This window comes from Orussus abietinus, unplaced genomic scaffold, assembly GCF_000612105.2.
Source record: "Orussus abietinus isolate OABI.00-Male unplaced genomic scaffold, Oabi_2.0 scaffold108, whole genome shotgun sequence".
Classification (NCBI taxonomy): domain Eukaryota; kingdom Metazoa; phylum Arthropoda; class Insecta; order Hymenoptera; family Orussidae; genus Orussus; species Orussus abietinus.
In genome coordinates this window covers 202,759-214,881 of record NW_019394302.1, presented here as the reverse complement: position 1 = coordinate 214,881, position 12,123 = coordinate 202,759, and the positions used below count along the sequence as shown (strand labels likewise).

Sequence of the window (12,123 nt, the reverse complement as noted above, 5' to 3'; positions counted from 1 at the left end):
TTAGTTTTTAGTCTACTATAACATATTATAAAAGAAATCGACCTGGGATACCTTCCTTGTTAGTGTCATCTTGCGAGTTACTCTTTTTTCATTTTTTTTTCTTTTTTTTTATTTTTCAGGACAAGGGCCGTGGAAGAAATCGAACGCCCAACTGGGACTGAAATCGTTTAATTAAGTCTTTGTACAGAAAACAATAAAAACGAACATAAACTCATTGCAAATCACCATCATATATTAGCATTTGATGCGTAATGCCGTACTACCATATATGCTCGATAGGTCTCTAGACTTATTTCTCCTTAATAATAGGCTTATGCAATTGTGATTAGTGTGTCGCGGAGGTCGTGCCTGCAATCGTGAGTCGGGGGGGTTGTACATGAACGAGAATTCCAGGAAACCGCGATATTTCCCTCCCTTTTCCATCCTTATCAGTGCCTTCGTCCTCTAATCGTCTCTCTGCCTCCTTCCGCCATTCGTCTCGAAAATGCATCGCTCCTCCTCTCTCGTAAACCATAATTATATATCTTTATCCTATATTTATATTTATATATATTTATATATATATATATATATATATATACTTTTAATATACCACAAATCATTATCAGTATAATACAGTATGGATTATGTGTACATTACAACCTATAATAAATCTATAGAGAATATATTTATGTATTTACATAAAAATAATATGAAAACCAACGATTGCGTCAGCCAAAGATGGACACCCATTTCCCGGGAAAAAGGGGAAGAACCAATCGACTTAGAAACTCGTCGCGAAGCTCTTAACGCGTTTACGTGGCGGCTGGTATTTCCGAAGAAATTATATTCAAAGAGCCTCGAGTGGATGTCGCTTTTTCGGAGCAGGGAAACCGAGTCATTGGCGAGCAATTAAATAGAAACGATCGCAGATGCCCATCTCTGGCGAGAGCTTGTCCGCGTTGTCGCGCGAGGTGCCTCCAAGATTACACGGAACGTCCATCGAGGAAAAACCTCAAGTTTTCTTTAAGAGCTTCGAGAAGATCCTCTTCATCCTCTCCTGACGTTATACAGGGTTCCTCGAGCTGGCTGGGGTTAAAGAAAATCAACTTCCCGTGCCGTATTTACTTAAGGACTTGTAAAGCCGAGGCGGCCATATTGGATTTTCCGACTCGGAGACGAAGAAATCCCGTAAAATTTCCCCGGGGGTATTTTTCGCAGAGCAAATGGCATTTGCTGGCGGAGATTACGTCTAAAGAAACCAGAGAATCTAGAAATGTGTCAGCTAATCAGTTTCTAATGGATTGTGCATTAAAAAGCGAGTTATTACACTCGGAAAATCGACGCGTTAGACCAACCGCAAGGCTTACGATTTTGAGGCGATAATTCGATAATAAACGCAATATCATCGCAAATACCGACCAGTTGACACATTTTACACATCCTAATCAATACGGTATCCACTTATCGACGAAAACGTGGTAAATCGGGTCCTATATGGGAATTTCATGGGAATTCTTCGATCTAACGTCGCGATTCAATATGGCCGACTGGCCGTTACTCGTCCCTCGATCTAAAGGGATGTTTATTACAGAAGATCCCCAAGAGAACGGAATATTTGCGAGTGCCAGGTTCAGCGAAGTCTTCTCGCAAGGAAGTCCGTGATTTCGATAATTATCTAGACAAGTGACGGAAGAAAATTCTGGATTTCTTTCGGTCGCTCGTCTTACATGTCTCCAAGATGGACCCGGTTCTTGGGCACCTCGAGCGAGTTCCACAAATAAAGAAAAACCCGCGGACTCCCTCCTCGCCCTCCAATTGTTTGTAATAGTCGATAACGATATACATATGTAGCTGTCGCCTCAGAGCCCGAGGCGGGAACGGCTAAATAATTAATAACTAGCTCGAGAATCAAGGAGAGAACGATGTAACAGGGCGGGCCCTTGTCGGGCTTGTCTCCCGGTCGTCTCGGATATATTGTTATATATAAAAGCTACGAAATTCCTGGGCGAGTTTAACGTTAAATAAAAAGCTCGAGCCACGGCACGACCGGACGTCCTCTCGGTCCCTTGATTTTTTATTTACCTTTCCCTTCTCGTAAAATATAACGATTTCGCCCTGACGATGAGAGAGACGATCCGCTCCGAACGACGCCATTGATTCTGCGCAGGAGCGATGTTCTTGTTTCTCGAGAGTTTGGTAATATTCCTTCTCCTAGATTTTAATTTCCGTCGGTGAAACGTCCCTCTCATCGCCCTTCGACCTCGGAAGGGCCCTGCAGACCTCCGGTCTTTCGAAAAACTCCGCTTTACAAGTGTAGAAATCTAATAGCACTCGTGATCTCGCATCGCCGTTAGAAAAGAGTCCGCACTTCCGAGTGCCAGCACGCGTGCATTTGTCATTTAACGTTTACGAATTGTCACGCGCTGCCTGCAGAGACGATACAAAAATAAGTCTACCAGAGGAGGTCCCGACCTTCTACGTTCCCATCTTGAGACCCCAATCGCCCTTAAAGGCCCAGCGACGCCATGGCGGCCATATTGGATTGTGCCGCCCGAGTCGAGGAAACCGCGCGAAACTTCCACTGGGTATTCCGCGACAAAAAAAGGTATTTTACCACGAAAATCAGGAGAAAAAGGGAATAGATATTTTCGAAATGTGTTATTCTTTCATATCTGTGCTCGGGGCATCGCCAAACGTGAGAAAATGAGCCAAATACCCGGCGGAAATTAACACTATTTCTTCGCTTCTGACGCCGGGAATTCAAAATGGCCGACCTGCGCCTTTACAGTGCTTTGAACGCGAGGACGAATCTAAAGATATTTGCCATCGTGAATGTGCGAATCGTCTGGACGCTGAATTTCGTTATTGGCGGCATTTCGTCGCATAAATTAGAAGACCCGAAGATCCAAAAGTACTCGTGATAAGGGAAATTAAAGGAAATTGGTCCTTGTACCATGTACTGGCTCTTAAATTGCGCTTCTAGTAGTGCGTGTACATTTGCTTATGTTCTTAGCTAAAACCGTAGGGTGTAATTTCTGTCTCCCAGCGTTCGGATTAGCCCAGTTGCAACAGCTGGACTCGTCCAACAAACATCGGCGTATGAAAGCAAACAAAGAGAAAAAGGAAGTGCGTGATCCAAGTGCGTTCCTAAGTTCCTTCGTCAGAGCTGGACCCTCGTTAGTTAAATTCGCACACCGAGTGAAACCGGCAAAAGAATCGATTTTTTTTCCATCTTTTGTCTAGTTTCACCAAAGTCCACCTTAAGCGATCCAACAATTGCGAAGATTCTGCACTTTGAACAAGCAATTCCTAGCGACCTAACAGGAAGTTATTCCCTGGTGAAGCGAGATATTTGTCGGAATTACATGGGATTATCTCCTTTTGCAGCAGACAATTATCCTGACCTTCGAGAAATGAACAAGAGACGCGCTTCCTATCCATACAGCTTATAGAAATGGAGGTGACAATATATAGATAACGATGTACCATGAAAATTAGACAATGGGGTATCTTCCGTTCCTAGCTTTGCCAAAAATCCTTAAGAAGCAAGCATAGACTACATCGTAGTACTTTGTCATGAGAGGTACCTCAAAATGAATAAACTTATCATTGAAAAAAAAATAAAAAATAAACCTAAATTGCAAGACAGGTAAGAGGGAAGATTTCCAAAGGTAGTTAGACAGATTGTTGTCTTCCGTCTTTATACTTCTTCCAGAAGTTCTTACCGCACAAGTGTAGAATATATATCGTATTTCATTGGGAAAGAGAGATACTTAATAAATAAAACTAAATTTCCCATTGAAAATAACAAATTGCAAGATATACTTAAACCTCAACTTTATCGAACGCCTTAACAAATGTTAAGGTATTCGATGAGGTTAACTAAATAAATTTCCCATTTAATAGAAACAAATTTCTTTCCGTGTTTTATTATTTACTGTCCACGGTTAGACTTTGTGTACCAAAAGTCTTATAATGCGCGCTCAGCTTACTTCTGGAAGAGTCTAGAAACGAATGATTTTCCGTCTAACCACCACTGTAGATTTGAACAATTTAGTGTATATGTATTAAACAATGTCCTCTCCGATTCCGTAAGCTCTAAGATCCTGTCCAAGACCGAGCTATCATCAGGAAGACGGTGTGAGACGTTCCTCCGATCGGGAACCCGGTTACCGAGCCAGCCGCGACATGGTACCGAACCAGGTACGAGATCAGGAACTAGAAACCTATGGTTTCGCCACTTCTCCACTATAAAATGACCTCGGGATCTCCTGGGATCATCTGGGACCTCCTGGGATCATCCGGGACCTCCTGGGACGATCTGGGATCTCCAGGGAATTTCTAGGACCCCTGGGACTTCCTGGGACCTCCCAGAACCTCTTGGAACATTCTGGCGGCTCCTACCAGCACCCTCTCGATCGACGTTACTTATACCTCCGCGTTCCTATCTAGAAACGTTTAAGATAAAACGTTTAACCTCGGCCATGGCACTGCCAGGACTCCGGGTGTCATCGGGACACCCGATCCGGCTCGACGGCGAAAATACAAAGTACCTAGATCGGCCCAAAGAGCTATTTACAAGCGATTCGCCTCCTGGCCGCGCGTCCTCCACCTTACGTGTACAATTCATCCGCTATTACTTGAAGAGGAGCGCAATTGTGGAACCACCACACCTAGAGTCCAAGGATGCGCTTTGCAGGGAATCGCCACGATATCTCTCAATCTCCTCCCTTATCCGCGATCGATAGAGTTAAGTCGGGAGTGTCGATATCTTCAGGACGTGGCGATTCCCAGCAGAGGAGGACCTGATCCTTTCGCAAGACCTAGGGAGAGTTGGAAGGCCTCCCGGATCCCGTTTCGCCCTTCTTGCTGGCTTCTCCAAGGAGAAGCCTAGCATTAGTCGCGAGTAGTTAATAAATGCAAAGGTTTGAAACGGCGTTAAGGTCCGCCCGTATCCCAGAAATCGAAGGTCAGGTCCATTGCTGATGGGAGCGAGTCCCCTCCGGGTAGACCGCGCGTCTCCAGGTGGGAATAGGAAGTGTCCCTTTCGTGTCCTGTTCTTCCTCCGTCTTCGGCACCGCTAACGAGGACTCACCTTCGGTCCAGGATGATCTCCCCTAAGGCTTCGTCTCTAGGACCCTCGGCCCAGGAAAATCCTCTCTCGATCCGCGACAACGTCTTCGGGAAATTCCGCCAAGGACGAAAGTCTCTCACTCTCTCTCACTCTCTTTCTCTCCTCCGTCCAGCCCTCGCCCGATGGAGCCAGCCTTCGTCTTCGGCATTGGGGCAGGATAAGCTTGCACGTCTCGTTCCCCAATTCCGAATCTCGGCCCGTCACATCCGGTCGCTCTCATCCGGCGAGTTCCTCGCTGTGCCTATTTACATATCGTGTACGAAGTTACATGTCAACGGGTCAACAACGGCCCCTGGGCGCGAGGCCTCCGTGTAGTCGAAGAACTCCTATCGACGGCCGCTTCTTATTTCACCGTGGAGAAGTTCTGCTGGGGGTTTTGATTCGACGATACCCACGTGGTGAAGACGTCCCTGAAACAGAATTCCCATACCCGGTTATTCTACCGGTCTCACCTGGAGGCAGGAGACTCTTTTCTCTGCCTTGCCTACCTGCGGCGACCGAGTGTCCCTTATGATTTCATGTCCTCCTAACAGTCCTCGCTAGACCTCGCTCTCTGTCCCCAATTGTTATGGATCCTCGACTTCTCGCGAGATGTTCCTGAAGGTGCTCGGTTGTTGGCAAGCACCCCAAATTTATGAATTTTGGGTCAACGCACGGTACTACTCGTTATACGCTGACTTAATCATTTCTTCTCGAGGCGGAATTAATTACTTACGGCTATTTAAACGTTCCTTGTCAAAGAAATCTCTTGACTACTGGAAGATTGATCTAGTAAGATTGAGACTAATGATAGCATGTCAGGATCAAGTGCGTGATCTTGCGAAACGAATTTAATGTACATATACGATCTTGAATGTTGAGGATATATTAATGACGATTATATCACATTTTTCTCTAAAAAGTGATGTTGAAACCAAGGACGTAACAACGGACACGAAGAGTCCTGATAAGGTTGCCGAGTGCTCTGATATTGAATTCCGCCTCGATAAAGGCGTTAACACGTTCCGTGCGGAGCCGTGTACCATCCGAGCTGAACGTGTACCACGTTGGTACACGTGGCACGAAACATGTTAAATCCCTACACGATGGAAGTTTCCCCAAGCCCTGGTCCCTCCTCTCTAACCCTACTAAGGTCGGTCAAGTAGTCGAAGAGAAGGCAAAAAGGGGAATGCTCACACAAACCTGCAGTGGCTGACCACACACTCATTGCTGCAATACTCATCCTCCCACTCGCTGTTGGCGACTGCAGGGTTGGGGCAACCCCTGCGGATGCAGGCGTTCGCAGGTGGACGTTGTCCACCCATCCCCTGGGAGTTGGCCACCGGCGGGGGACTCGACAACGAGTCTCCCCTGGGTGGGCTCATGTGCAGCATCTGTTGCTGCACCTGCACCTGCTGCACCTGTTGCTGGGGTACCTGCAACCGAAGAACCGGAAACCGTTGCAAATGATGCCCTCCATCCGCTCCCATCTAAACATTCGAGTCCATTGGCAAGAAACATGAAATACTTCTCGCAAGAGCATCCTGCCTGTGCATTATCTGCAACTAATGTGCAGGAAATATATTGCTGCGAGTCCCTCCAGCAATTAAATCCACCCTTTAGCCAAGAACTTGCCCAGTTTCATGGATATGAGATATTTGGTACTGACAGTGTAGCGAACGTAACAGTTGCTGGATAATGTGAGTTCGCTTCCAGTATCGCAAGTACTATCAGCAACAAATGTCTAAGAGTAGCTCATACAGGAATTTACGTGCCATTAGACCCGAACCAAGGATGGTCGATTGCCACCGAGCACGGGAATTTCGAATATACCGACCTGCTGCATGTACTGCTGCTGCGATACTTGTTGCTGCATGTGTTGCTGCTGCGTCATGTGTGGCGGTGCCATCGGATTGCCCATTAATCCCTGAAACAAGCGCACGTGTTGATTGTTTTTTTGTCGACTGCAAGAAACGCCACATGGGCAGGCGATTTGTAATGCAACGTACAATCAAAGATCTTTTTATTTCCGTTTGAACAAGTGCATCCGATTAAGAAGACTACACAAACCTGTTGCTGCTGTTGCTGGGGATTTCCTTGCATAGCAGCTAGGTGGTGCGGGGACTTCTTGATGGTCATTTGTTGCTGCTGCTGCTGCTGCTGGTGCTGCTGGTGCTGTTGGTGCTGCTGGTGCTGCTGGTGCTGCTGGTGCTGCTGATGTTGCTGGTGCTGCTGCTGGGGCGACGGGGGCTGGGGTTGCGGGCTGTACACCTGGTAAGCAACGTTTCCAGGTGCACCGTTGCCTCCGTAACCTCCGTATCCGGCATATTGGACCGGTTGCTGCTGTTGCTGCTGCTCGTTCTCGCCGGCGCCCTTGCTGACCAGCGACGCCCTATACGCTGCTAGGGCCTTCAAGTACTCCTTCTTGGCCGCTTCAGTCTTCTTCTTGTAGACCTGAAAATTCACAAGTTAAAGTCTCGTAGCGTTGTAAATAGTTAAAAATTAAAGTTGGTTAATCTCGAATAAGCAGCAATAAGCTTCACAGTCTTCTTCTTGTAGACCTGAAAATTCACAAGTTAAAGTCTCGTAGCGTTGTAAATAGTTAAAAATTAAAGGTGGTTAATCTCGAATAAGCAAGTCACAGGTGGCAGATCGGTGCACATTTTTCTATTTCACTCTCCTTTTATTCTCAATTTCTGAATAAATTCATTGTTTAAAGAACAGCATCTGTAGGAACTCATGAATTATTAATTCGCTAAATTACGTAAATGAGTTACCTTCATCTACTGAAGAGGTATTGATTTAACTAATTTTCAACGCAGTAAATGATAACAATCGCCTTCGGTCACTCAAGGTTTGCTATTGCAATTGTTTATTGGTAAAGGATTTATTTAATAATGGAGTGTCGGGGGACGCCAACATTAATCGTTAATAACTCGTTGAATAATCATCCGAGAAAAAAGTCGGCTTGAAATTTCATCAACTTTCAACAGTTTCAGGGATTAGTACGAGATTTGGGACGCCATGTATACAGAAAACGTCTTTATCAGCTCATTACTGATAAAGGCACCGGCGGTGTCGGATTATCATCATTATTACTGCGTCGACCGTAGGGCTCGAATAGGTAAGCCCTTAATCGAATTAAAGAGAGGAACTGTGAGCGCGACACAGAGCGTCACGAGATTTTCATTATGATATTAATTGAGCCCGAATTTAATTACGCGCCCCGCCACTGCGGCGGCGGCGCTGCCGTCTACTCGGTACGGCTGAGCACTGCTTTACCGGCGCCCCACCCCCCGGGTCGCAAGCAACAAATTTTCATTTTAATTTTAATTCCTCGCTCCGCCGTGGCCGACTCGCCTCGGAAATCGAGGAAACAAGCCGACCCCGGGAATAAACGGACATTTTATGAGCGCGTCGTGCTCGAATCAGCGGAAAAGGAATTTAATCGTCGTTCCATTCGGAGCCGAAAGTGGCGCTGTTCTGCATTCGGCACGAATTAAAGGACAATTTCCGCCGGATTATCTCGCCGCACTCGCCAATCTATTCGGGTTTTATTTATTAGGTCGTTGCAAATATTCCCGAGGTTTTCATATGTGAACTTTGAACTAAGCTACTCGATATGGAATCGAGGATTTTACTGACTTGCGTAGTTGTTAACTCTGCGATCTCAAAATGAACAATTCCTCGTAACGTTATATGAAGAGTAGTGACAATGAAAAGGAGAAGAAGATAAGAAAAGCACAAAAGGAAGGAAAATAGAACTTTTTAAATTAACTTTAGATCTTACATGAACATGAGAAGCTGAGCACTCAGTTAGAAAAAAGGAGAAGAACGGGAAAAAAGTTTGAAGACTGATGAAAAAGGAAACGATTACTTCAGAGAACAACGCGCTAATGTTAACGAAAATGTTTACGCAAATTAACTGAATAATGAAACACAATTATGAATGTTAATAGTGAACTGTAAGAAAAGTTTCACTTTCTAAGACAGCCTTCTTTCATAAAATGCACATTTACGCACAGTTACATAATTTTCACATTAATAAAATGAAAGCACAAGAAACAACATCACCGTTCAGTTGGTTTAATATTTTCAATTTTTTTTTCCCCTTTTTTTTCTACCTCAATGTCCTTTCGTAAATCTTCTCATGTAAATCTCTCAGCTCGAGGAAAAATTTAAGAATTCCTTTTAGCGGTAATGCACGAGGACAAAATACGAGATGTGCTCTTATGAATTCCCAAAAAAGAATGTCTTTTGTCTTTCCAAACCCAAAGTGGTTCCCTCGAGAGGTTCGTGTCTTCGCTGCCGGCCGTAACCTCGTTGCGCCTAATTACTAATTATTCTGGCCGCCTTATCAGCACTCGTTGCGCTGATAAAGTTATTCAGGCTGCCCTATCAGCACTCGCTGTGCTGACAACATTTCATTAGGCTAGAAATTCCAGCGGACCGATAAGGAAAACTGAAAATCACGAACAAACACTCGACGTTTCTCAAGGCGAGGCGTGGAATTCTGCCATTAAAACAATTTTGTTTCAGTAATCCATCAATTTCAGTTATCTACGCGTTTTTTCTGCTTCTGTTTCCACACGGAATAATGTTTAAGGTGACATAAAAATGACGTCTGAGCGGTCTCATTTATGCAACTTTTTTTTTTTTTTTTCAAACTGGGTACACCGAATCGTTGGAAACGTTACTACGTGAATATAGCAACTCTAAGGAAGGTTCTGACACCCATGAAATTTCATTTTTTTTTAACTTGTTTATAAAAACCTTTAATTTGATGTATAAAGTGAAATTTCATGGGTGTCAAGACATTCCTTAGAGCCTCCATATTAACGTGGTAGAGATTCAAACAATTTAATACATCCTGTTCAGAGAAAAGTTTCATAAACAATTGACTCTAAAGGTACCACTTTCATATATCCTTAAGGGTGCACTCATGTAGCGTTTTTGTTTGGTGTGCTCACATAAAGTTTCTGTGCGTTATTTCAGGAAATGCCGCAATTACATTGCATTTACAAACAAATCCGCATTTTTACCAGCAAGGCGCACATTTGCATATGAATACAATGTAGTTATGCCATTGCATGAACACAAGCACATACAAAAACTTGCCAAGTACACGGACGCAAAGAACATATTACCTTCATGTCGACACAAATGCTCATAAGACGCTTAATTTGCTTTTATCGCGTTTAAACGCGCGTTTCTCGATTATTAGTGTTCTAAATCGTTGGGCAACCTTTCTGATAGTTCCATTTCTCATATCAACACCTTCAGAATTGTATTAATCGAGATATAAGATCACAACGCCATTTTGGTTCTGGCCTAAGCTAAGTAAAATAGTTTTCTTCTGAAAATCCACATTTTCAACGTATAAAGACATCCTTAGGTGCTCACGAGTCATGTGCCGAAATTTCAGTTAGTTTTATTAAATGTTCTTAAAAAAAGTTACTAACTCGAATAGACTGGTTTAAGGCGGGTTTCATTTCACCTTGGGAGATAAAATTTGGATTTTTTTTCTTAAATCCAACTTTTGAACGTATCAAGACATTCATTGGGTACTCACGAGCCATGTGCCGAAATTTCAATTAGTTTTATTAAATGTTCTTAAAAAAAGAAAAGTGACTAATTCGAATCGACTGGTTTAAGGCGGGTTTCATTTCACCTTAGGTGATAAATTCTGCGACTCCCAGAGGCAATTGAGCAGCAGCCTCTTAATAATCAATTAATCAGGTAGCTTCATCAACTCAACGAGCTGATATTTGCACCTGACCGATAGCCGCAAGCTCGCAATTTTCATCGATATGCGTGCTCGCAATTTTCATCGATATGCACGCAGCTTTGCGAGTCTCTTTGCAACTATCGTAAAGAGACGACATGCCCTCGCTACTTTGCAGAATGATGAGCTGCACTGTATTTCGATCGCAATCAGGCTCGCAATTATGCCGCATACGTTCAATTCCCCGTGCAATTAGATGCCGCCGATTGGTACCTATAAAACTCGCAATTACCCAAGATTGCGGCAATCCCTGCCCAGGTTAATGCCGACAATCGAGCGTCGAATCGACGTTCGATCGCGATGTTAAATTCGATTACCCGCCGATTGATTATCAGATTATTCCGGGAGATGACTTTCCCCTCGTCGTTGACAATTGAATTGATTTTCATTTACGATCTTATTGATCCAACGTCTCATTTCTAATCGACAACGATCTTGCCTATTCTTTACCCTTAAATCGAATTATGAGTTGATCTTTTATTGCCAACAATTTTCACAACTCTTCAGCTGATTTCTTATATCCAACGATTGCCATTTAATTTTCTGGTAATAACGATTTCAATCTGAATAGTTTTATCTAATTGTCATTGATAATTAGGTCTCAATCTAAATGATAACTTGCGGAAAAACTAAGAGAACGTAAATGCGTTATCTCATCGACTGCTGCCTAGGAGAAAATTCGTCTTATCGAGGATAAAAAAAGTAAATCATTTTTTCAGTATGAAAACTCGGTAGAGTTTCGCGCCAAATGTGTATATACATTAAGGCGCGATACCCGCGATTTGCTATGTTTGGTCTGGCGCGTCAAACTGGACAAAGAATCTCATTTTCGGAATCTTTTTAATACTTTGAAAGATGACTTACGTTCTTGTGCTCGGTTTCCAGAGCATCCCACATAGAGGCGACGATTTTCGAGACCTCGCCGAAACTCGCAGTCGGATTTTGTCCTTTGATCGCAGCCTGAGTGTCCCTGAAGAAGAGTGCGTATGCCGAGACGGGCCTGGAACACCAGAAAAGGGATTAAAAATTCGCCGCAAAGTAACATTAAACTCCCTCTCGTTCGCGAAAAAGAATTTCCACGTCCCCATACACCGTTGAAAAAAAAAACAAAAAAAATTCATAAAATCCCTACACTTCTAAGACATAAAATCGCAAATTTGATATCTTAACAGTGAGTGAACAATTTTGTAACACCACTGTAATTTTGTGAAATCCTAAGGAAAAATGATCAATTTGATATCCG

At 43.8% G+C, this 12,123-nt stretch overlaps 1 protein-coding gene across 3 annotated transcripts in view; it reads right to left on the bottom strand.

Moving 5' to 3' along the window:
• Window positions 1-152: 152 nt before the first annotated feature.
• The window catches only part of LOC105702310 (TOX high mobility group box family member 4), a 197,879-nt gene continuing 185,908 nt past the window's right edge, over window positions 153-12,123 (bottom strand). For 2 of the 3 annotated variants that reach the window (XM_012429788.2, XM_012429790.1), the window contains 5 exons: window positions 11,745-11,880; window positions 7,166-7,549; window positions 6,933-7,022; window positions 6,293-6,531; window positions 153-5,526 (listed from right to left, as the gene is read on the bottom strand). In XM_012429788.2, coding sequence (XP_012285211.1) covers window positions 5,460-5,526; window positions 6,293-6,531; window positions 6,933-7,022; window positions 7,166-7,549; window positions 11,745-11,880 — 916 coding nt within the window. In that variant the 3' untranslated portion in view covers window positions 153-5,459. The remainder of the gene's footprint in view (window positions 5,527-6,292; window positions 6,532-6,932; window positions 7,023-7,165; window positions 7,550-11,744; window positions 11,881-12,123) is intronic. The other variant, XM_012429789.2, reaches the window with a different exon arrangement.